The 23,762-nt window shown below is 39.9% G+C and overlaps 2 protein-coding genes across 9 annotated transcripts in view; one reads left to right on the top strand and one right to left on the bottom strand.

The window, feature by feature from the left end:
- The window catches only part of fbxo8 (F-box protein 8), a 48,245-nt gene extending 28,910 nt beyond the window's left edge, over positions 1-19,335 (bottom strand). Inside the window, exon 1 of one of the 2 annotated variants that reach the window (XM_088372620.1) lies at positions 19,220-19,335. The gene's annotated coding sequence lies outside the window, so the exon portion shown is untranslated. Of the gene's footprint in view, positions 1-2,462; positions 2,692-19,219 lie in introns of those variants that run through there. The other variant, XM_088372619.1, reaches the window with a different exon arrangement.
- cep44 (centrosomal protein 44) lies at positions 2,822-22,953 on the top strand. Of its 7 annotated transcripts, none has more exons than XM_088372614.1 (11): positions 2,822-2,973; positions 3,073-3,170; positions 9,750-9,897; positions 10,301-10,438; positions 13,368-13,442; positions 16,832-16,978; positions 17,063-17,191; positions 20,829-20,924; positions 21,438-21,509; positions 21,747-21,784; positions 21,900-22,424. In XM_088372614.1, the coding sequence occupies exons 2-11, from the start codon at positions 3,079-3,081 to the stop codon at positions 21,991-21,993; spliced, it is 1,029 nt and encodes a 342-aa protein (XP_088228740.1). In that variant the 5' UTR covers positions 2,822-2,973; positions 3,073-3,078; the 3' UTR covers positions 21,994-22,424. The 7 variants fall into 7 exon arrangements, with proteins under 7 accessions (XP_088228740.1, XP_088228738.1, XP_088228737.1 ...); XM_088372612.1 differs by having other exon boundaries at positions 10,280-10,438; XM_088372611.1 differs by having other exon boundaries at positions 10,280-10,438; positions 20,826-20,924.
- Positions 22,954-23,762: the final 809 nt, after the last annotated feature.

The following is a 23,762-nucleotide window of genomic DNA, read 5'->3' as shown; positions in this document are numbered from 1 at the left end:
TTTCCATGCCTTTTCAAAAAGGTAAGTGGGTTGGAGTTCTGCTCATCTAGTCCCATCCCAATTTCAACCAAGCATTTCATTGCCAGACACACAATCTACATATCTACAGTACGACCTATAAACACCACCATAACCAATAAAAAAGGAATATACAAAAGAAACAGAAATTTGACACAGGATAACATATGATTTGAATACAGCAATGACAAGTTAACTGGAAGTTTGATAACGATTGATAGCAGTTTGATTTGAATACAGCAATGACAACTTAATTGAGTTATAACTTTTACTAACAGTTTGATTTGAATACAACAGTTTACAAATGAATTTCGAGAGAGTTGGAGTCACAATCTCAGAGGCTCTCCGTCCCCAACAACAGTCGGCACCTTCACTGACCAATCACAGCTAATTGTCTCCCATGCTGGCCTCCTGTAGCTGGACCATTTTCTTATTGAGTTCAGACATCTCAAGACGGAGCATTCCATCATTTCTCTGGCCTCTCAGCTCTCAGCCTTTCCCAAAGCTGGAAGTCGCTTGTTTCCAAGGGCGCCAGACTTCATTCCTTTCAGCTTATTTTACAGGTGCAACCCCATGAGGGTCAGAGAAATCCAGCCGGTGACGAAGAAGATCAAGATGTACACATCTTCCGTGTACAACACGTAGAGGCACATGATACGCCATGTGCTCCAGCTGTCCATTGTGTACCCTTGCGAGAGGTACCGTGGGGCCATTGCTGCTCCCCAGCTCTTGGACATCGAGTGGAGATGGTCTGGTCGATTGCACTGAAGCTCCCAGTGCGCCCCCAAGACTGCAACTCACTCTCATTTATGTATACACGCTCAGCAATTTAACATTCCACAATATTGTTTATATATTTTGGTATCAGCATTTGACAACAGTGTTCAAGAGCTTTTGTATCAACATTTGCATACATCAGCAGCACAGGCCTGTATTGTAGCTATAATACAAGATTTCAAAGCACAAGTCACAATAGATTTAATATGGAATGCGTCTCATGTGACGTATTGTATTTTATATCTGTAGGCTCATTTAGTTTGTTCCAGTATTTGACGGCCGCCACTGGTAGTGCATGGCTCCTTAATGTTGTGCTTATTTTCAGGTGTTCAGATATCAACAGTCCTCTGAGCGCAAGGTTATTTTGTCTCAGTCTGAATATATTTTAAATGTTAGGGGCATGTCAAGTGTACCCCCAGTTTAGCTTTTCATTTTTCTTCTTCAATATGGAAATTCTTTATGATGTGTGTGCCGTTTGTTTTCATAGTTATAAACAGAAAAGACTGATTTCGACTGTTACACATTCACAAACATTTTCAATCACCATTGACATAGTGGTGTTTCAAAAAACAATATTGTTTTCAACATAGATTGCGACTCAACCACCTGTTTTGTTGCTTCTGCATCTATGAACTTGTTTTTATTAGTCCAGGTGAAAACCCGTTGACTGTAATTTCTTTGATCCACGTTTTCGGTATTGCAATGACGTTGAAAAGTTTGTCCAATGTCTAAAGATAGTCCAGTATTTTTTCAAAGTTGGCATTTAACTCCTGCTGTTGAAGTTTTCTTACCATGTTTATGAAGTTGTGAAATTGATCTTCCAAGTAGTATTCACATTTGTCTCAATTTGTGTATTTCTCCAGCTCATCCATTGCATTGGTCAACACTGGTTTAGTGTTTTCTGGGAATGATCAATTCAGCTGTATGTAAATTTTGCAGCTTGTCATCCAAGTGCTTTTTATTTTTCCTTACATTTCCAGTTGACGAGCAAACCATGCAATGTTGGCATTTTGTTTGTTGAGATTTAGATATTGTAGATATTGGATCCTCTTAGATTCTTTCCCTGTTTCAGCAGAGTAACTTTGTGCTTAATACTTGTAAATCTCAGTAGTACCACACGATTTTTGCTTACCCTACCTCCAGTTGCCCATCTCTTGATGACCACATCATTCATTATATATTTATATATATATATATTTAATTGCTTCAACCCACTTCCCTTTTCGACAAGTCATGTAAAACAAAACGTGAAATGAAGTTGCAATAAGCGTGGTTTACTTGGTGAAATAAACAAAATAAAATCAGTCTTCACGGCCATGGCTCTGCCTCCTTCGCCAGAAACGTCAGCTGTGTTGCATAAACAATCCTCGACTGTTGTAAACAGGAACGTTGGAAGTTACAGCACCATGAGTAGGTAGACGCGTAGTCTCAACTCCCGTCCAATTGAAAATGACTTTCACGTCACATGTACATCCTATTTGTAATTCTATTGGTTATAGGTTATATCAATTTGATGACTTAGCATCGTAAGCTATCTAACGAGAAATTGTGTCGATTTATGGAGCGTTTTCTGTATCAAATATAATTTAGTTGGTAAGGCGTATTTAGTACGAATTGGGACGTTTCTGTAATGAATGGTAGATGACATTAAAACATGAGACACCTACCTGAGTTCAAAGATTCCTGTTAGAGGCTCACAGCTCGGCTTGCACACGAGCACAGCAGTTAAAATTGCCTTGGTGTGAGATTTATTCGGTTGACATTCATTCAGCCACATAAGAATAAATAGACCCAAGACTGCGCGATTAAAGCAGACGTTTCTTGGTTCTTGAGGAGTGCTCCATTCTGCCGACAACACCATTATCTGATGTTAGGCCCTCCTCCTCTCAGTCCCCCCCTTTTCCTAGGTTATCACAACTACTAAAAATACTGTAAATTAAAAAATATATATGTAATAAATAAAATATCCATTTTTGAAATACACATTATTCAGTTAAAACCTATTTGAACAACGATACAATATTTGAATTTAAGATAAACATCACTAAACGTCACGTGACAAGAGGAGCCAATGGATTTTGGTCTGTTGGTAACCCCGGTCGAAACAAAAGTTCAAATTCCGCGTTGTCATTCAGACACGGTGAAAAGACTCGGTTAACCTAAAATAAAGCTGCTAAGGTAAGCACTTTGGTTGGTAACGTTATCATATGTGCTATTTTATGTCAGAAACTATAGCTGCAGAAAATGACAAAACGCTATTTATTGACGTTGTATAAGGCGAGAATGCTGCCCACTGGGGATGTGCAAGGCTGTCTTCGTAAATTGGAAACTCTCTTGCGAATCGTAAAGTACCCTGGACATGTCGACTACAATGGGTAAGATGTCAACTCTTTATCTTGTCTTGGGGGCACCGTTGCCATAAAACGACTTCCAAAAGTAATTTTTTTCACATTGAAGGTTTGGCGTTTTTACAGCATACAATATATATTTTTAATTGTGTTTATTTTCTTGATGTGGCCAAATCTCTTTGGCATAAAGACATTACATTAATCATTACCGACTTTGATTGCACGGCAACCGGGTTGAAGCAGTGTTTAATACATTGATTTCCATGTTTTCATGTTATCTTCTGTCTGTATACGGTGCAAATGTGCCGTCAGAAACTGAATTTGAATAAGTTATGTTTTAATTTGAATCGATCAACTTGAATTATTGCATTGAAAAACTGAATTTGAATTTCGGCAATTGAATATTTGTTAGTTTTGAAAACGCATTAAAACAACGGGAAACACAAAAGACTAAATATTAAATATTAAATAAATACACTGTTTACAATCCATTCATTGGCATTTATGTCACCACCAAGGAAACAGCAGTAGTTCCTCAATGAAACAATGTTAATTGTTTGATTAGTGTCACTTGATCAAGTCTCTTCTATCATTTCATTCTAATAAATAAATAAAAACAAGTGCCATTCCTGCTGATATCATATCAGAATGTCTGCATTGGACAGTACTCCAGGCTTCAATATTGGTATCGTATCAGAAGTGGAAAAGTTTAGAATTTGACTTTTGAGATTCGCACAAGACATGTTCTCAAACTTACATTACAGTAAAGCTCATTTTATTTTATTTTTAAACAATTTCAGTTTTTTATTCAGTTTATTTAGGTTGCTATCTACATTTGCGCATAAAGACCACTTTGCTCGTTTACCTTTGATAGTTTTATAAAGCAGCAATACTGGATTCAGGTAAAGATGATTTGATACAGGTGATCTGAAATGTTACTTCAAAAGTACAAAAATATAAGCGCTCATAAGGTGTGGTATAACTCTTTATAGAATAACTGAATTACCGTATTGGCCCGAATATAAGACGGCCCTGATTATAAGATGACCCCCTCTTTTTCAAGACTCAAGTTTGAAAAAAGATTTTTTGAACACCAAATTTAATTTTTATACAGAAAATAATTACAGTACTTGGGAGCTTAAGATCAGGGGATGCTTTGAGAATAATTGTCAATTTTTGTCTATGTGAAGCCCTTTGAGACTGCTTGTGATTTAGGGCTATACAAATAAACTTGACTTGACATCTGAAACAAATGATTTTAACAATATATTCAAGAGACAAAGCACGTTATTTTGCCTCATTCAAATCATGCAAAAACTGTCCATCACATCTTAATATCCGAACATTTAAATATATAAACTAAAGTGCAATCACATTTGTAAATGAATGGCTTCTGGTTTTTGAAATGTAAATAAACCAATCTACTGTGATAAAACAACAAAATTGCAATAACTGCATTAACCATCAAAGTGAAGTGTAACTGTAACTGTAGTCTTGAAACAAATCTGAATAAGGAAAAACATTGCAATAAAATAATGCAAACTGCTACCGCTATTGTTGAGGAGCCGGAGGACTGTATAGGGTGTTGGCTCAGATGGTTATGCTCTTTTCGCCCCCGGGTGTCGGTCAGAACACAGGAGGAAAGACGTGGTTCAGTTTTGATTGCTTTACTGTATTAATGGCAAAAAAGTAACAGGCACTGTGGCTCATAGGGGCATACAGGCAAACGGGCAAAAGGGTATAGGCACACGTTTGGTCGTAAGGATGTGAGAGCAGGTGTGTGTAGTGTACATGGGTGAGTCTTTGGGTGTGTGAATGTGATTCTTGTGTGTGATTATTGTATGAAGCGTGTGTGGGGTGTGTGTGTGGGGGGGGGGGGTCTGCAACAGACAGAAATACAGCATGTAAGTCAATGCTCAACTTCTGACGTCACACAACACTAGAAGACCGCACACATTACATAACCCGTATTTTCCGGACTATAAGTCGCTCCGGAGTATAAGTCGCACCAGCCATAAAATGCCCCAAAAAGTGAAAAAAAAGATATATAAGTCGCTCCGGAGTATAAGTCGCATTTTGGGGGCAATTTATTCGACAAAATCCCACACCAAAAACAGTCATGAACGAGCAACAACAGGCTTAACAATAGCAACAACAGGCTAAACGATAGGTATGCTAACGTGACAAACACAAACAAAGAGCTGAGAACGGGCCTGACGTAACATATAGAGTGATTAAGGACAACTATTACATAAATAACATGTTTATAAAACCATCAGTGTCACTCCAATTCATTAAATAGCAACAACAGGCTAAACGATAGGTATGCTAACGTGACAAACTCAAACAAAGAGCTGAGAACGGGCCTGACGTAACATATAGAGTGATTAAGGACAACTATTACATGAATAACATGTTTATAAAACCATCGGTGTCACTCCAATTCATTAAATAGCAACAACAGGCTAAACGATAGGTATGCTAACGTGACAAACTCAAACAAAGAGCTGAGAACGAGCCTGACGTAACATATAGAGTGATTAAGGACAACTATTACATGAATAACATGTTTATAAAACCATCGGTGTCACTCCAATTCATTAAATAGCAACAACAGGCTAAACGATAGGTATGCTAACGTGACAAACACAAACAAAGAGCTGAGAACGGGCCTGACGTAACATATAGAGTGATTAAGGACAACTATTACATGAATAACATGTTTATAAAACCATCGGTGTCACTTCAATTCATTAAATCCATCGATCGTTCTTTGTCAACAATGGGTGCGCACGGCTGAGGGCGCCTGCATTTCAAAATATTCCACATATTCCACAGGCTCATACAACGATAGATAAACTATATTTCAAATAACTATAATACAAGCCAATAATATTATCAAACCATCCGTGCATTTTAATTCCATTAAATCCATCGATCAAATTCCACGTCCTTTGTCAACATCGCCGCGCGTGCGCCCTGACGTCAGCCTCGTCTTTATTCCACAGATCTACTATATAACTATATTGTAGCGTTAACAAAGTACAAGGATAGACGTGGGTTTGGTAAACGGCTCTTTATTAAACAAAACAAACTTCCAAGCGTGTGACGGCGTGGACTTCCAGACAGACCGGGCGTGCGTAATGGCCATGTCCGAGCCCCGCGCACCGTTCGCGGACAACCACTCGGCCGAGCGCCGGCCCCTGACTCAGTAGAGTAGGACCGGGCGTGCGTAAAAGCCATAATAGTTTTTCAAACCTTCTATGTCACTCCAAATCCTTAATTCCTTCAAACTCTTTGTCCTCCGTGTCACTTAGAAATGATCACCGCTAATGATGTCGGTAGTCCTTGTGTGGGCACGTTTGTATGTAAACAACCGCCGCGCCGCGCTACTGACGTCACTTGAAATAGTAATCCATTGGTACATCACGGTTCTCCAAACTTTCTTTCTGCTGCTCGATTACTGTTTTCAGCTGCATATTTTACAACTTGAAGTTTGGAACCTGCAAAATATGAGTTTCTTTTTGGTGCCATTTTTCTTAAGCCCACCCAGTTGATGAGTCACGGCCAACGGTGAAATTTAGAGCGCCCTCATCCAGTTTCGTCTGAAAATATATATTTTTTTGGTTGTTTTATCAAAGTCAAAGTCTGCTTTATCGTTGATTTTTTTTTTTTTTTTATATATACTAAGACACGCAAAGAGATTGAAATTACGTTTCCACTATCCCTTGGTGAGATAGTACACATGTGCATACAAGCAACACAAAAAAAACAAGAAGGCACAAACAATGAATAAATAAGAGTGTTGAATAAATGATAAATAAACAAATAATAATAAATAATAATAATAAATATGATAGGAGCAAAAATGGAGCAAGTGTACATACAGCAGACAGTGGACTTGGATATGGTGCTTTAAAGTGTCAATTGCTTTATTTGATGTTTTCTCTATTTTTTATGTTTTGAATATGTTCAAGATAAAGATATAAAAGCATGTGAAGTGATCAACTATACTAAAAATAACATGGGAGGTGGTCAACTATACTTGTAAGTAAGTGATGTCTTAATGATCAAGTAAAAATTTGTGGAAAAAAAACATATATAAGTCGCTCCTGAGTATAAGTCGCCCCCCCACCCAAACTATGAAAAAAAACGCGACTTATAGTCCGGAAATTACGGTAACTGCGGGTAACGGTTCCGCTATACTAAATAACCATAAATGAAATACTCTCGGCAACACACCAAACATAAGTCATCGAGACAACAAAATACATTTGCTGGCGACCGTTAGTCGCCGTGCCGCTGCGTAACGGCTACTTGTACGATGCGAGGCAAACTTAAAGGAGCGCACCGAAGCTATCAATCAAACGGCGCACTCATAAAACAAACCGTGATCAGACAAACGGCACAACACTAGACAACAGTAACAATGAAATGTATGTACTGTATTTTTCGGACTAAAAGTCACTCCGGAGTACAAGTCGCATAAGCCATAAAATGCACAATAAAGAGGAAAAAAAACCACATCTAAGTTGCACCGGAGTTTAAGTCGCAATTTGGGGGAAATTTATTTGACAAAATCCAACACCAAGAACAGACATGAACCAGCAATAACCGGCTAAACGATACGGTATGCTAACGTGACATAAACACAAACGAGGAGCTGAGAACGGGTCTGACGTAACATTAAGAGTTATTTAAATAACTATAATATAAATAACACGTTTGTCAAACCATCTGTGTCACTCCAAATCATTAAATCCATCGATCGAATTCTTCGTTCTTTCTGTAAACAACGCCACGTGTGCGACACGGTGCGCCGCTGACGTCAGACTCGTCGTCAGTTGCAGTTCAAATTATTCCACAGGCGCATATCAAAGTCAAAGTCACCTTTATTGTCAATTTCTCCACATGCCAAAGCACCAATAATCTTACCAGCCGTATTCACTATGCGCTGCAGGGCCTTCAAGTTCTGTTCAGTGCAGTTACCACCCCAGACAGCGATGCAACTGGTGAGGACGCTCTCAATGGTGCCACGGTAGAATGTAGACAGGACTGTCTGAGGAGCACATGCACGCCTGAGCTTCCGCAGGAAGTATAGGCGGCGCTGAGCTTTCTTTGCCAGTGACGAGGTGTTTGCGGACCAGGAGAGGTCCTCACTGATGTGCACCACCAGGAATTTGGTGCAGCTCACCCTCTCCACCACAGCACCGTCGATGATCAGCGGCAGGTGTTTTGTGTGACCCTTCCGGAAGTCAACAACGATTTCCTTGGTATATAACGATATATAAACTATATATCAAATAACTATAATATAAACAACAATTTTATCAAACCATCTGTGTCACTCCAAATCAATGAATCTATCGATCGATTTCTTCGTCCTTTATGTAAACAACGTCGCGTGTGCAGCGTGCTGCTGACGTCGGACTCGTCGTCAGTTGCAGTTCAAATTAATCCACAGACCCATATAACGATATATAAACTATATATCAAACAACTATAATAAAAAACAATTTTATCAAACCATCTGTATCACTCCAAATCATTAAATCCATCGATCGAATTCTTCGTCCTTTATGTAAACAATGGCGCTTGTGCGGCGCGCTGCTGACGTCGGACTCGTCGTCAGTTGCAGTTCAAATTAATCCACAGACCCATATAACGATATATAAACTATATATCAAACAACTATAATAAAAACCAATTTTATCAAACCATCTGTGTCACTCCAAATCATTAAATCCATCGATCGAATTCTTTGTCCTTTATGTAAACAATGGCGCTTGTGCGGCGCGCTGCTGACGTCGGACTCGTCGTCAGTTGCAGTTCAAATTATTCCACAGGCCCATATAACAATTTATAAACTATATATCAAATAACAATAATATAAATAACAATTATATCAAACCATCCGTGTCACTGCAAATCATTAAATCCATCGGAATCTTTGTCTTGTCACTAAAAAAAAAAAAAAAAAAAAAAAAACCACAGCTGTTGACTCCGGACCTACGTGCGCCACTGACGTCAGACAAGATATATTAAATAAATGTAATATAAACAACAATTTTAACGAACCATTCGTGTCACTCCAAATCATTAAATCCATCGGAGTATTCATCCTCTGTTGCAATAAAACAATAAAAAATTGTGCGCAGCTCCAATTATTCCACAGATCTACGTATATAACTATATTGTAGCGTTACCAAAGTACCAGGTAAGACGTGGGTTTGGTAACCGGCTCTTTTTTTCACAAAGCAAGAGCTCAACGTATGTGTGCTCCAAGCAAGCGCCCTGGATCGCAGCAAATAAATTAATTTGATTTGTCAGTTTATTTTGTGCCGAGCCGTGCTGAATGGCCCTCCCCACCAGTCCAAATTGCTGAGACAAAGTCCAAAGTCCATGTCCTTCCGGATGTTGTCAGTGAAATGCAATTCTGATGTAAAATCACCAAAATACATAGAGCGGCTCTCAAACGTTACATTAATTAATGCATGTTTAACCTTAAAATATGTATTCTGAATATTGTTATTTCCTTTTGTTTGTGATGTATGTCATTTCTTCCTGGTGGTTTTATTTAATAATTTCAAATCCATTTCACATCAGGCTTTCCAAAGGAGACCCCTCAGCCTTTCTGCCAATATTGAGCTTCTGTCTCACCACATTCTCTCCTCCTTTTGCTGAACAACTAATGGCAGCTGGACTGGAGATGGCAAGCAAAAGTGACCTGAGATTCACTGACACACTCTATAAGGTACCCCTCTCTGGCACAGCAAGTTTGGCAGCTTATGTATTTATACTTCTTCAGTTGGTCACACCAGCCATATCATTTGGTCACACTCCTTTTGCGTGCATGCGTGCGTGCGTACCTACCACCTCTTCATCTCTGGAGGTAGATTGGGCTCTAACGTTTTGTATTTGAAAAAACAAAACTCGTACTTGAAAAAATTATAAACTTTGAACCTGAAAATAAATGCGTTGGGCTTGAATCTTGACAAATAAAACAATTTATTCAAAATAAAAATAATATGAAAAAAAAAAACTGAAAAAAAAATGATGTGGCTGATATTTTAACTGTATGCAAACGTGAATGCCCTGTTCCCAATTTTGATTTTCTACAAGTCACGTCTTTTCAGCTTGACAATTTGTTTGTCAAGGTTCTGCGAGATATCTTTCACTATAAGCCAGTAGTTTCCAAGCAGCAGTTCCTTCAGCAGGGCTTTGTGCAAAGAAAAATTGCTACCCTTTGTGACATCATTGATTTGGTCCTGAAGAGACACAGAGATCTTAACAAGGTACAGTGAACATTCAAATTCATCTGAATGCTGAGTGCTGCGTATTAATGTGTGTAACATTTCCAGGGAATGCTTAAAATGTACAATGCTGTATATGAGTCAATTATATTTAGAAAACAGATAATTAAATGTATCAATAGGATCAGGTATCATTAGTTTTTTTGTTAATATTGTGATGCCAAACCAGTATTTTTAAAACAGTACCTGTGCCTGATCCAACAACTTAAAACAAAAGACAGACATTGACTTTCAGAGGTTTTTATCAACAAGAAAAATTACTACTGCAGGTACAATACCATCCAACACTTTACAGGTAAAGTGCACTTTAAATACTAAATCACAAAACTACAACTCTTCCTTGATTCGAGAGGGGAAACAACACTTGGTAGACTGCTGGTTAGCAGATGGCAATGAGCTAGTATGCTACAACTCTCAAAGCACTTTTTAATTAATATAATGATTAATATACTAATTATTATAATTAATTAATATAATTGATATTTTATTAATATATACTCACTCCCAAACCTCAAAGGGTTCTGGTCTCAATCAGACTGTTAGAGTGGTGCTCACTCTAACTTATTTTGCAAACCCTAACACAGACCCCTTTGATGGCCCAGAATTGAGTGCATGCCCATCTTGTTGCTTGAAGTGACCCCAACTCACTTGCTCTTTAGATGTGAGTCGTATTTTAGTCAGCAACTCCAGATGACAGCTCGCGTAACAGAAATCGGTTATATTTCCAGCCCATTTGCCAGAAAGCTGCATTACTAATGATAGTGGTGGCTATGCATTTCACACCTAGGCCTGCAATAGTCTGAATCAATCCAACCCTCAATAACTATTTTATGGCTATGAAACATCTACTGCAGGTACAGCTGCGACACACATAAAAAACATCAAAATTAACCTGATAAAATTGCAATATTATTTAGAAATATAGCAACATTTTACTCACCAAAAATCTTGATTATTTGTACACAAAATCCATCCTCCTTTCTTTCCTCAAGGAGATTTCAATTTCTCTGTTGTGCAGATTATCCAAGCGTTTCAGTTCCATCAAGAAGTCCTTTTCTATCACCATCAAAGCTAATGCTGAAAGTCGTGCCTGCCCTGTTGAATTTCTGGCATAAGTTTTAATTCGTTTTAGGGCTGAGAATGTCCGTTAAACAGAAGCAGTGGACACGGGGATGGTCACCGCCAAACACACAAATGTGTACAGATGCCCCATGCTCTCATTTAGATTTTTCTGCTGAAGGAAGTCAAGGAGATCAATGGGAGATTTTCCTGCAAAATCATCCAGTCATTACAGTCAGTTCTGTTCTTAGCCGAGGCAGATCGAAAAGTGTTCCGTGACTCTGTGCTAAGATGGAAAAGGCTGCATGCGGGAATTTTTTCTGGTATTCCCGAAACTTCTAGGGGCCGAGGAGGGTGACACAGATCAGATTTTTGTGGTCTTGAAATCTGGTCTGTCTGGTTTGCCAGACAAATAATATTGTCCAGAATCCTGCCGTGGAGTTGGCGGTAGTCCGCCCGAGGATCTTGCACTGGACCTCTTCATGTGCTCGGAGCATTAGTCGAATGACAGCACGCATCAGCACAAAACTTAACAGAATAAAGGCACACAAACGAGTCACCATCAGACACTTTTTCAATCACAATAATAATAGCATTAAATATATTTGAGTTGACAGCTTGGGAACATTAACTGTAATACTACACCCTTAAAATGCTGGATTAAAATTTGGACAGAGCCAGGAAGTTGGGTCAAATTGACCCAACTTTGGGTTGTTTTGCAAAAATAACCATCCATCCATTTTCTGTACCGCTTAGTCCCCTCGGGGGTCGCGGGATTGCTAGAGCCTATCCCAGCCGTCATCGGGCAGTAGGCAGGGGAGACCCTGAACCGGTTGCCAGCCAATCGCAGGGCACACAGAGACAAACAACTATTCGCACTCGCACTCACACCTCGGGAAAATTTGGAGTGCTCAATCGGCCTACCAAGCATGTTTTTTCGGATGTGGGAGGAAACCGGAGTGCCCGGAGAAAACCCACGCGGGCTCAGGGAGAACATGCAAACTCCACACAGGGAGGGTCGGAGGTGGAATCGAACCCGTTCCCTCCTAACTGTGAGGCGGACGTGCTACCCAGTGCCCCACCGAGCCGCCTGCAAAACCCACTTTGAATAGTCCAGGTCGGTCAATTTTTTTCAACCCCAAAATGGGGCGTTTTAAACCCAGCATTTTTAATGGTGTTGCCTCCAATGTTCTCCGCTACCCTGGGTTTTTGTGTGAAATGTATGTACAGTAAATCCCCCTGCAATGTGTGAGTTGTGTCCCAGAACATCCACGCTGTACATGATCACTGCAATATAAAAGTACATATCATAAAATTCACAACACTTAAAAAAACTTTAAAAAAATCTGCTCTTCTAATGCACTTTCAAAATTATTCAAACACATTTAAACATGCATTCAGTATGAGATGACAAGATCAATGAATAACACAAAAATATTGTGCAAACAATGTAACGTGTACTCAAGACGACAATGATGTTCCGACCCTAAAATAGAGGTGTCTCCTTTATATAAAATTGACAAATTTGTTATTTTACTTTATATTGTGGTCACATTAAAATATACTGCACATAACAATAATACAAAAACTGTACCTAAATTTTTGAAAACCGACAAAAGAACCAGTAAGTATCAAGATTTTGTCTCAAACTCTATTTGACGATGGTCCTCATTGCATATAAGGTTAATTAATTAAAATTGAAGGAAATGTCAAAACTCAGTAATCTAATCCTCTTTAATGTCCTGCCATGCTTAAAATACATACGCAGGGAGTTATTCTCTTAATTAACTCATTTTGTCTATAACCACCTATTTTACTAGATTGCATTGAGCTTTATGGTGTGTTCTCTCAGCCCAGACTCAGAAATCCTGTCACACACAAGGACACAAGTGGAGCAGACCGTGCAAAATTGAATATGCCAGATACTGTAAGTATACAATATAATGATGATGTAATGCAGAAGCACTGATCAAACTCAATGCAGTAGTACGAAAGTATGGCCCTTCTGTGATCAGATAGACACTACACACTGTACGTTGTCAACTAGACAGTACAGAACACCACCCCTCAAAAAATGTGTATATATAGTATACAATTATTTAATATAACACCCTATTGACCAGTCGGTTTTCAAAATGCCTTCCTTATAACAAAGTCAGATTTATGACACTCTCCAAAAGTGGAACACCTACATTTGTCTGCATTTTTAGCAAAAGACTATACTATGATAGCATAATCATACTCACTCGCACTCAAGAGAAGCGTGCACAAACTCACTCAATACAGCTAAGCCTCAATTTTATGTGGACTTTGGGGTCCAGAATTTGGGAATCGCGTTAACCCGAAAGCACATAATCCAGAAAGTCTTGGAAGGGGCAAATAAATTCAGAGCGTATTGGGAAATTGCAGTAGAGAAATATGTATACACGTGTTTGCATTTGAGGAATAACGTCATTGTTCGGGATGAAAATAATACGACATAATTCACCATGAAGTTTGTGTGAGTACCGTATTGACCCGAATATGAGACGACCTTGATTATAAGACCGCCTTTTTTTTTTCAAGACTCAAGGTTGAAAAAAGGCTTTTTGAACACCAAATTAATTTTTTATACAGAAAGTAATTACAGTACATCTGAAACAAACGATTTTAACAATATATTTGAGAAAAAGCATGTTATTTTGCCTCATTCAAATCATGCAAAAACTCTATCACATCTTAATATCTGAACATTTAAATATGTAAACTAAAGTGCAATTACATTTGTAAATGAATGGCTTCTGGTTTTTGAAATATAAATAACCCTACTGTTTCTCTATTTTCTGTTTTCTCTTCTCTTATTTTCTTTTCTTTTCTTTCCTACCGCTATTTTTTATTTTTCTTCTTCGTGCTACCGCTATTTTTATTTTTATTCTTTTTGACAGGGGTTCGCTTTGGCCTGGTGAGTTAAGTTCAGCATTCGCTTTAAAGATATCTGGCGCAATCTAGCGTTGTGAATGGGTATAATGTCAAGACCAGACATGGGCAAACTACGGCCCGCGGGCCACATATGGCCCACCGGGCCATTTAATCCGGCCAGCCAAAACCTGAATTAATTGTATTATTGAACTTTTTTTGGGGTCATTTTCCCTGCAATTAGTATGTTTTCCCAATAGATGGGGAAGCACCCACCCGCGCATTTACTCCCGGAAGCCGTGTCAGACAGCTCGGTGCACACTCACAAGTGCGTGTACGTACTAAGTAGTACGGACCCGGCACACTCCGCGCTTCATTTCTATCAGTGCCCAATTTCGAGTGTGGGCTGTGACGTCAGCATTCTCGTAATTCGCGCGCTGAACTTTCAGATACAGTTTTACATTAATGCCACCCGCAAACCTTCCTCTGGAATCCTTCCACTAAAATGAGTGGCTCGAGGAAAAGAAAGGTGGATACTGAGTGCCGAGTGTTTAAAAAAAAAAAAGAGGACAATTTGGCTCGACCTAAGTGTGTGAGCAGACGTTCTGCCACATGAACGTCAACAAAGCCCGTCACAGCGCTAGGTTAACGGACCGACACCTCGACTCTATCTTAAGAATTACCACAACAAATTTTACTCCAGACCATGATGCACTAGCAAAAAAGGGAGACCAACAATACTGTTGATTTCTTTATTACTTTATTTAGAAGTATTCTTTCACTGATTCTTCAAGATGATGTATTTGGTCAGAATGTTTGCCGTGTGATGTGATTTTGCCTCATTAGATAAACATATTTCATAAATCTGACCTGCAGGCGCCAAAGTGATGGAAATTATTATTCATAATAACAGTGTTGTATTTAATGAGAATCACTGATAGTAGTTTTTTGGTAAAATATTTTTTTAATGCTGTTAATAAATGCATTTGTTTTCAAAAAGCTTTTGTTTTTGAATATCCATGCTTTACTACCTACTAAAAGTACAAACCTTTAATGCAATGACCTTTACATGTCATTTCTATTACTTCAGACAAACACTACATCCATCTGTTCCTGGTTCGCCCCCCCCCGATCAAAATTTAGAACCAAATTCAGCCCGCCAGTCAAAAGGTTTGCCCACCTCTGGTCTAGACCCCAAATGTAAGACGACCCCCAATTTTTCAGTCTTATTTCAATGCAAAAAATACCGTCTTATATTCGTGCCAATACGGTAGTTACCCTGCCTCTGCATACTCCTGGTGGGTTTGTTCCTTTGTGTTAATGTCCAACCTTTGCTACTATTGCTGCGGTCCCTTTAAGAGAGATGGACAAGGGGTTGACAGGAGGGAGGAACAAAGAGAAAAAGAACGAAACACCGTTACGTAATCAAAAGTAGAAGCTGCCTCTTGTCTTTTAGCACCGCAATTTCTACAATATTGTCCATTTAAAATACGATAAAAAAAAATTTGGGGTCCCGGACCAAACCGAGTTAGACAGATAGTGGAATCAAAGCGCATAAAATCGAGGCTTAGCTGTATGAGGCCATTCATTTTTTTTCACTTATATTTATGTCATCAAATGAGAAATGAAAACAAAAGCAACGAAAAATATTTATTTTACGCACCATAAGTTACACCTAAAACCTTTAATTTTCTCAAAAACTAAAGGTGCACCTTTTAATAAGGTGCGCCTTTTGTGTGGACTAAATTCCAAAATCTGTAAATGTTGTTGTGTGGCTTCTACCACAGGAACGTAATATGTCAGCAAACAGTATGTGTTACACAAAATACGTAAGGTGACAGTGAGGAACCAATCAGAGGACATTGCATTTTACTCAAACTACGTAGGCCGGGCCGGTAAACTAATCAACAAACTATACAGAATACGTTGAGTACGTTTCTCCACCGTGCATGATAAATTGTGCAAAGCAAACAGCATTTGGACCCTCTAAAATGGCATCAACAAAAGAGACATGCTTACGAGGCACAATTCAAGCTTTCAGGAAAGCCGGGGTCATTGCCGAAGAACAACATGACAACGAATTTGACTCCGAAAATGACGAGAGGGAACTTGTCATCTTTAATGGCAAACTTGCCCAACTGTTTGATTCGAATATAGAAGATGAGGAATTTGATGGATTTGCATATGAATACTGATTACAACCGAACTCGCTGTCTGACTCCCGGTGTTTTTTTTTTTTTTTTTTTTAAAACACTAAGTCATGTCATGCATGTGCCCTATAATGCGGTGCGCACTATGTGTGGACTAAGTACAGAATAGCACCCGCAATTGAGTCTGCGCCTTTTAAAACGAAGCGTCTTATGGTGCGGAAAATATGGTATGTATATGTATATTAATGACTCAATATACCTTTTGTTTCAGGTTTGTGAATCATATGCAAAAGATGACACATTGGCATGTCAGAGTGCAGTGCAGGCCTTGCATGATGAAGCATACTCATCCAATTTGTCTGAAAATGAGAACATAGGGCTGACAGAAAAGAAGCAGGTGGAGGATGACATTGAACATGTAAGAAATTTCTAAAGCGCAACACCCCTACTCAAAAATGGGCTAATGTCCTAACTCATGCATCTCATTTGGTATGTCTTTCAGTCTTCTGATATAGAGCGAAAGATTTCTGTCATGGAAGGTCAAGTTGAGAGTCTTCTTTGTAGTCTTCAAAGGCTTAGTATCATGGAAGCCCGTCTGGAGGAGCTAGCGAGCAGGACTAACACAGAAAAGGTAATGACACTTACCGTATTTTTCAGACTAAAAGTCGCTCCAGAATATACATCGCATTAGCCACAAAATGCACAATAAAGTGAAAAAAAACATATATAAGTCGCTCCGGAGTATAAGTCGCATTTTGGGGGAAATTTATTCGACAGAATCCAACACCAAGAACAGACATGAACGAGCAACAATAGGTAGCTAACGTGATATAAACACAAACGAAGAGCTGAGAACGGCCCTGACGTAACCTTCAGAGTTATTCAAATAACTGTTACATAAATAACATGTTTATAAAACCATCTGTGTCACTCCAATTCAGTGAATCCATCAATCGTCCTTTATGTCAACAATGCCGGGTGACAGCGCTTGCGCTTCAAAATATTCCACAGGCCCATATAACGATATATAAGGTATATATTAAATAACTATTATATAAGCAATAATATTATCAACCCATCTGTGTCACTCCAAATCATTAAATCCATCGATCAAATTCCTCGTCCTTTGTCAACAACGCCGCGCGTGCACCCTGACGTCAGCCTCGTAATTCCACAGATCTAGTATATAACTATATTGTAGCGTTAACAAAGTACAAAGAAAGACGTGGATTTGGTAAACGGCTCTTTATTGAACAAAATTAGTTCAACGAGCCAACAACTACTGAACTGTAATGATAGAAACATATACAAGTTGCTATACGAAATAAAATAGATCAAATAACTTTAACATAAATAGTTCACCGCCACACGGCCCCAAGCCGGCGTGGACTTCCAGGCATGTGGCGGCGTGGACTTCCATCCCCAGAGGTGGCACTTCCAGCCACGGAGGTGGAAGAGAGCTCAATAGAATAGGACCGGGCGTGCGTAAAAGCCATGTCCGAGCCCCATCCACCGTCCCCGGGCAGCCACCTGGCCGTACGCCGGCCCCCGACTTCCATCCACGGAAGTGAAAGAGAGCTCCGTAGAGTAGGACCGGGCGTGCGTAAAAGCCATAATAGTTTTTCAAACCTTCTGTGTCGCTCCAAATCATTAAATCCTTCAAACTCTTCGTCCTCCGTGTCACTTACAAACAAAGCCGCTCATGATGCCGGTAGTACGTGGGGCCCTTCGTCATCTTCGTCATCCCGTGATCGAATCATTGTCCTTTATGTAGACAACCGCCGTGCCACTGACGTCACTTGAAATTCAAATTACAGTAATCCCTTGCTACATCGTGGTTCGTTTATCGCAGCTTCACTTTATTTTTTTTGAATTTTGAAAATTTGGGGAAAAAAGTCGCTTCTCAGTATGTCACCCCGCACCCAAACTATGAAAATAAAAACGCGACTTATAGTCTAAAAAATACGGTATTTTATACCTGTAGGCCTATACAGTGATTTATTCAACAGACTTTAAACCCAATTATTTTATTGAACTGATGATTGTATGGTCATGTAAACACATAGAATAGTGTGCTATTCAATGTATACTGATGGAAAAATGCAGTTTTGCTCAAAGGCAATGAGTTGTTCTGAAGTATAACTTCCAAAATCAAAATAAGCATAATGAGAAAAAATCATATGTAAGTCCCTCTGGAGTATAAATCGCATTTTTTGCGAAAAGATTGAGACGAACAGTAGAGCTTGTACTTGCACGCAGAATCCCCGTTCCCTCGTCATTGGTGCATTTGGAATTAGGACTATTACAAATAATTAGTGCTCACTTCTTCATTCCAACCGTTGGGATACTCAGAAGTTGTTCAAATGTGCTGATGAGTTATTCAGTATTCAAAAGAAAAGGAGTGCCGGAGCCTAGTTTCATCAGGCAGTACAGAAATATAGAAATAGTTCAAGCACAAGCTGCTGAAAAGTTACTCTGCAGTTGGAAAAATTGTGAGTGGAGCCCTCTCTGAACTCTTAGAGCGGTGTTAGGCTATCAGAGTGAATTTTCAAACGCTTCCAGTGTTGAAGGAAGTGAATGAGTTCTGGTTGGACAAAACTTGCGCTTCAGACTACTGAAAACTATGAAAAGAAAATTCTTTTTAGGTTGAATGGCTTACCTTAACTTGTATGCCTGGTCACATTGAGCCCAAAGTTAAACTCCTGGTCAGTTATTGCACCTTTTAATGCTGTAAATGCTTGTTGTTGCGTAAGGAAACCGCAAGCACAATTCGCCATATGAGTTGCCATGACTACTCTACTTTTTCTGCTTTCATTTCTTTAACGTTTTTGATGGTTGACAAATACTTTTGGTGCATTACTGCCACCTTCCTTTGCATGCTATAATGAAGGTGGCCTGTGAAGATAATGAATAACCACCACTACTTGTACTTCCATTTCTTGCTGCATTTTGTCAGTTTGCAAATACTTTTGGTGCATTACTGCTTGTGGAAATTAAGTGGCAGTTGTGCACAGAAAGTCATCACAACTAGGGAACATGGATTTTGTGTGCCAGTCCCAACTCTAATTTTAATTTATACAAGTCACACCTGGGTATAGTCAAAGTCAAAGTCAGCTTTATTGTCAATTTCTCCACATGCCAAAGACGCACAAAGAAACCGAAATTACGTTCCCCCCTATCCCACGGTGACAAGACATGGCTCACAACAGACAAACAGTAAACAAGTATAACAAAAGCGTGCTGAATAAATAATGAATAAATAACACAACAATAAATAAATAAATAATTAATTAAGAGGAGCGTAAAAACGCGTACAGCAGACATTCCCGAAAATAGCGCAACAGTGCCGCACGCTACGCAGAAGGGGGTAGCGAGTTCAGGGCCCTAACAGCCTGGAGAAAGAAGCTGTTGGCGAGTCTGGTGGTGCGGGAGCGCAGGCTCCTGTACCTCTTCCCAGAGGGCAGAAGGTCAAACAAGGAGTGAGCCGGGTGACTCACATCTCTGGCAATCGAGGTTGCCTTGCGGGCGAGATGGGAGGTGTAAATGTCCTTCAGGGAGGGAAGCGAAGCACCAATAATCTTACCAGCCGTATTCACTATGCGCTGCATGGCCTTCAAGTTCTGTTCAGTGCAGTTACCACCCCAGACAGCGATGCAACTGGTGAGGACGCTCTCAATGGTGCCACGGTAGAATGTAGACAGGACTGCCTGAGGAGCACATGCACGCCTGAGCTTCCGCAGGAAATACAGGCGGCGCTGAGCTTTCTTTGCCAGTGACGAGGTGTTCGCGGACCAGGAGAGGTCCTCACTGATGTGCACCCCCAGGAACTTGGTGCAGCTCACCCTCTCCACCACAGCACCGTCGATGATCAGCGGCAGGTGTGTTGTGTGACCCTTCCGGAAGTCCACAATGATTTCCTTGGTCTTACTGACGTTCAGCAGGAGGTTGTTGTCCCTGCACCACGTGGTCAGAAGGTCAACTTCCGACCTGTACCGAGTCTCGTCGCCCTTCGTGATGAGACCCACCAGAGTCGTGTCGTCAGCAAACTTCACTATGCGGTTGTCGCTGTAGGTCGCAGTGCAGTCATGCGTCAGCAGGGTGAAGAGCAATGGAATGGATGGTATAAGTTGCAGGACCAAACAAACCAAGAAAAAAAAGAGACTTACAGTCCCAAAAATACATAAATCAACCATCATTCATTCAATTCAATCAGTGTGTTTTGGTGCCATCATCTCACCTAAGTTCATACTGTTATGTTGTTTCAGAAGGAAGGAGAATTGATCACAATATCAAGAGAGAGCTGGGAAAATCTAAATGGTCGAATCCTACTACTGGAAACCAAATTTGAACTTGGCCACACTAAGGTAGGATGAGCACTTCTGAACAGATTTGAGGTGCTGCTCTTTTTCAGTGTGCTTTATCGTTTGTGTTTTAATTGATTCCAATATAGTACAGTATTTTATGTCACGCCTAAAAATAAATTAAATATTCACTTTGTATGTCAGTTTTGTATGCACTGCACCACATAAGAATAATAGAATTAACATGTAGACTGGAAAAAAAGCAGCTACCCCTCCTTGAATGACCAGCAGCCGCCACTGATTTGCAAATATAGCGCTCTGTTTGGATTTTAATTCCTTGGAATAGCGGTTTGTCACTCAAAGAGCTTATTGGGTGTTTTGCGTGCCTCTGCCATTTTTTCCCCCATTGGATCATTGGGCACAATGATTTTGCCTCACAAAATTGTTGTAGAACAACTTGACAGGACTAGGGAAAAAAAATAGCAATTCTTTTTAGCTAAGATTCCTGTGTCCTTCCCATCAATTTGACTGTTGCCTCTGAGTTACTGTAATATTACCACTTTATTTTTGTTATAGTCAAGTGCTCCTCCACCATCCGAGTTATCTGCCCCATTCTACTCTTTCGCCTCCAGTTCTGATGCTTCCAAGGTGAGACCAATAAGCACTGCCATCACTGTGTTATGGGAAAGTATCGATATCTTCATTATGTACACACGAAGCCTAGAAAAAAAAGTAATGCAAAAATAACAAATTATTGTTTTTCTTATTAATTCAAACCAAGCATGCATGTAAATGCAGCTATTGTATCTTATTATCTGGCTCGGGAACATCTGTTACCCAGAATAAATCAGTTCAGCTCGTGTTTCTTTCCTCTTGTTTGTCCAGGGTGATATAAAAGACAGACTGGAGAGGATCGCCAACATGTAAGTGATGACTTTAAAAAAGCATCATGATAAGATCTTTACAGTAGAACCATGACCTGTTCATGAGCCAAAGTAATTTTAAAATGAATAAATGAATGGAAACGAAATATATCAGCTTCCAGCCCCTGAAAAAAGTTGACTTTGCGTGGAGCCAGAGCTGTCGCCTGATGAGTGGCGAACGATGGCCATGGCCTTCAGAGGTTGGCTGATGCCCAGCTCCGCCAGGAAGCGCTCACAAGACACTGCTGGAAATGTAACTCTTTCCAAAGATGATTATAAACGAAAACATACGTATGTTTCTCTTAAGTGGCACACGAAGAGAACTAGTTTACACTTTGTGAAAGAGCGCAATATTGCATGGATTCTGTGTTTTTGCAAACCAAAAAACAGTCTGTTAAACAAAGAAATATTGTTTCAAAATTGTACTCAAACTGATTTATTCTTGAAAATGGATTTTGTGGACCAAGACTGTACCAACATTTAATTTAAAAACATTTAAAAAGGAAAAGATGTTTCTCCTAAGTAGGTGGCACACGAAGAGAACTAGCTCACAATATGTGAAAGAGCGCAATATTGCATGGATTCTGTGTTTTTGCGAACTGAAAAACAGTCCGTGGAACAAAGAAATATTGTTCGAAAATTGTACGTACTCAAACTGATTTATTCTTGAACATGGGTTTTGTGGACCAACACTGTACAAACACTGTTTTTGAGTGTTTCTTTTTCTTGACATTTATAGGTTGAAGAGTACCTCAACTCTAATGAAGAGTACAGACTCACCCACAACACCTTACAACTAGATTATTTTCTTAAGTCAAAGTAACTTTATTCACAGGAGGCCCACACTTCATCAGTCGAGTTTCTGTTTGTGCTTGGCCTTTGGTGATAGGGGAGGCATATTTATCTTTTTTTGATGGAAACAAAACTGAAAATTAAGTTTGGGTTATTTCCGTTTCGCAGAATTCAATAATTCTATAATCTGTAATAAATATGCAGCACGGTAGATGACTGCTTAGCACATCTGCTTTAATTCAGAGGTTATGGGTATTTGTTTTACTCTGTCATAGTTAGCACTATCTGGAAATTAATTGATTGTAAATTGTTTACGATAATTTGTCTTTTGTATATATTTGTTTGATTTAGTAAAGGCTTTTGGGCCGTTTTATGAAGGTTTCTTCTTTATTGTTCTTCAATTCTGACAAACTATTATGTAATTTTTTTAAGAATCTATGACGACCAGTCAGAATGTCTATCAAACACAAAACGAGCTAGCCAATTTAACATTACTGTCCATTGTATGGAGTGGCATATACTTAGGGACATTGGAGTATGATGGTGGTGTCACGGTCGGGTGCAGCATGGAGCAGGACGACCAGGTGCAGCTTGGAACAGGGTTTATTGGTGAACTCAAAATAGGCAAACTGACACGACGTAACCATAATAACATGAATGACTGACCGGGACGTGAAACCAGACGACATCAGGACATGACGACAGCAAGACCGGACGACAACAGGAACCAAAAAGACCTCATGACAGGAACACACAACGTAAATCCAACACCGAACAACCACAACCAATGATCCGACAGGGAGTGAGGGGCAGACAGGACTTATATACACGACAGGTAACGAGAGGCAGGTGGGAATAATCACACTGATCATGGGCACACAGGAGGGGAGGGGCGAGCACACAGACAGAAACCAAGACAACAGACACGTAGTGGAGCAGTTGGGGACGAGACGTGACAGAACCCGCCCCCCCACAAGGAACGGCTCCCGACGTCCCAAAAAAAACCCCAAACAACTTGGGGAACCGAACCGCACTCGGGCGGCGACTTGGGGAACAGAACCACGCTCGGGCGGCGACTTGGGGAACCGAACCGCACTCGGGCGGACACTAGGGGACCAAACTGCACTCGGGCGGACACTAGGGGACCGAACTGCACTCGGGCGGTGACTTAGGGAACCGAACCGCA

Source organism: Syngnathus floridae, chromosome 4, assembly GCF_059516105.1.
Source record: "Syngnathus floridae isolate MCC-2025c chromosome 4, RoL_Sflo_1.0, whole genome shotgun sequence".
In the NCBI taxonomy this organism is placed as follows: domain Eukaryota; kingdom Metazoa; phylum Chordata; class Actinopteri; order Syngnathiformes; family Syngnathidae; genus Syngnathus; species Syngnathus floridae.
Note: the sequence above shows the minus strand (reverse complement) of the source record. Positions and strands in the feature narration are given on the sequence as shown.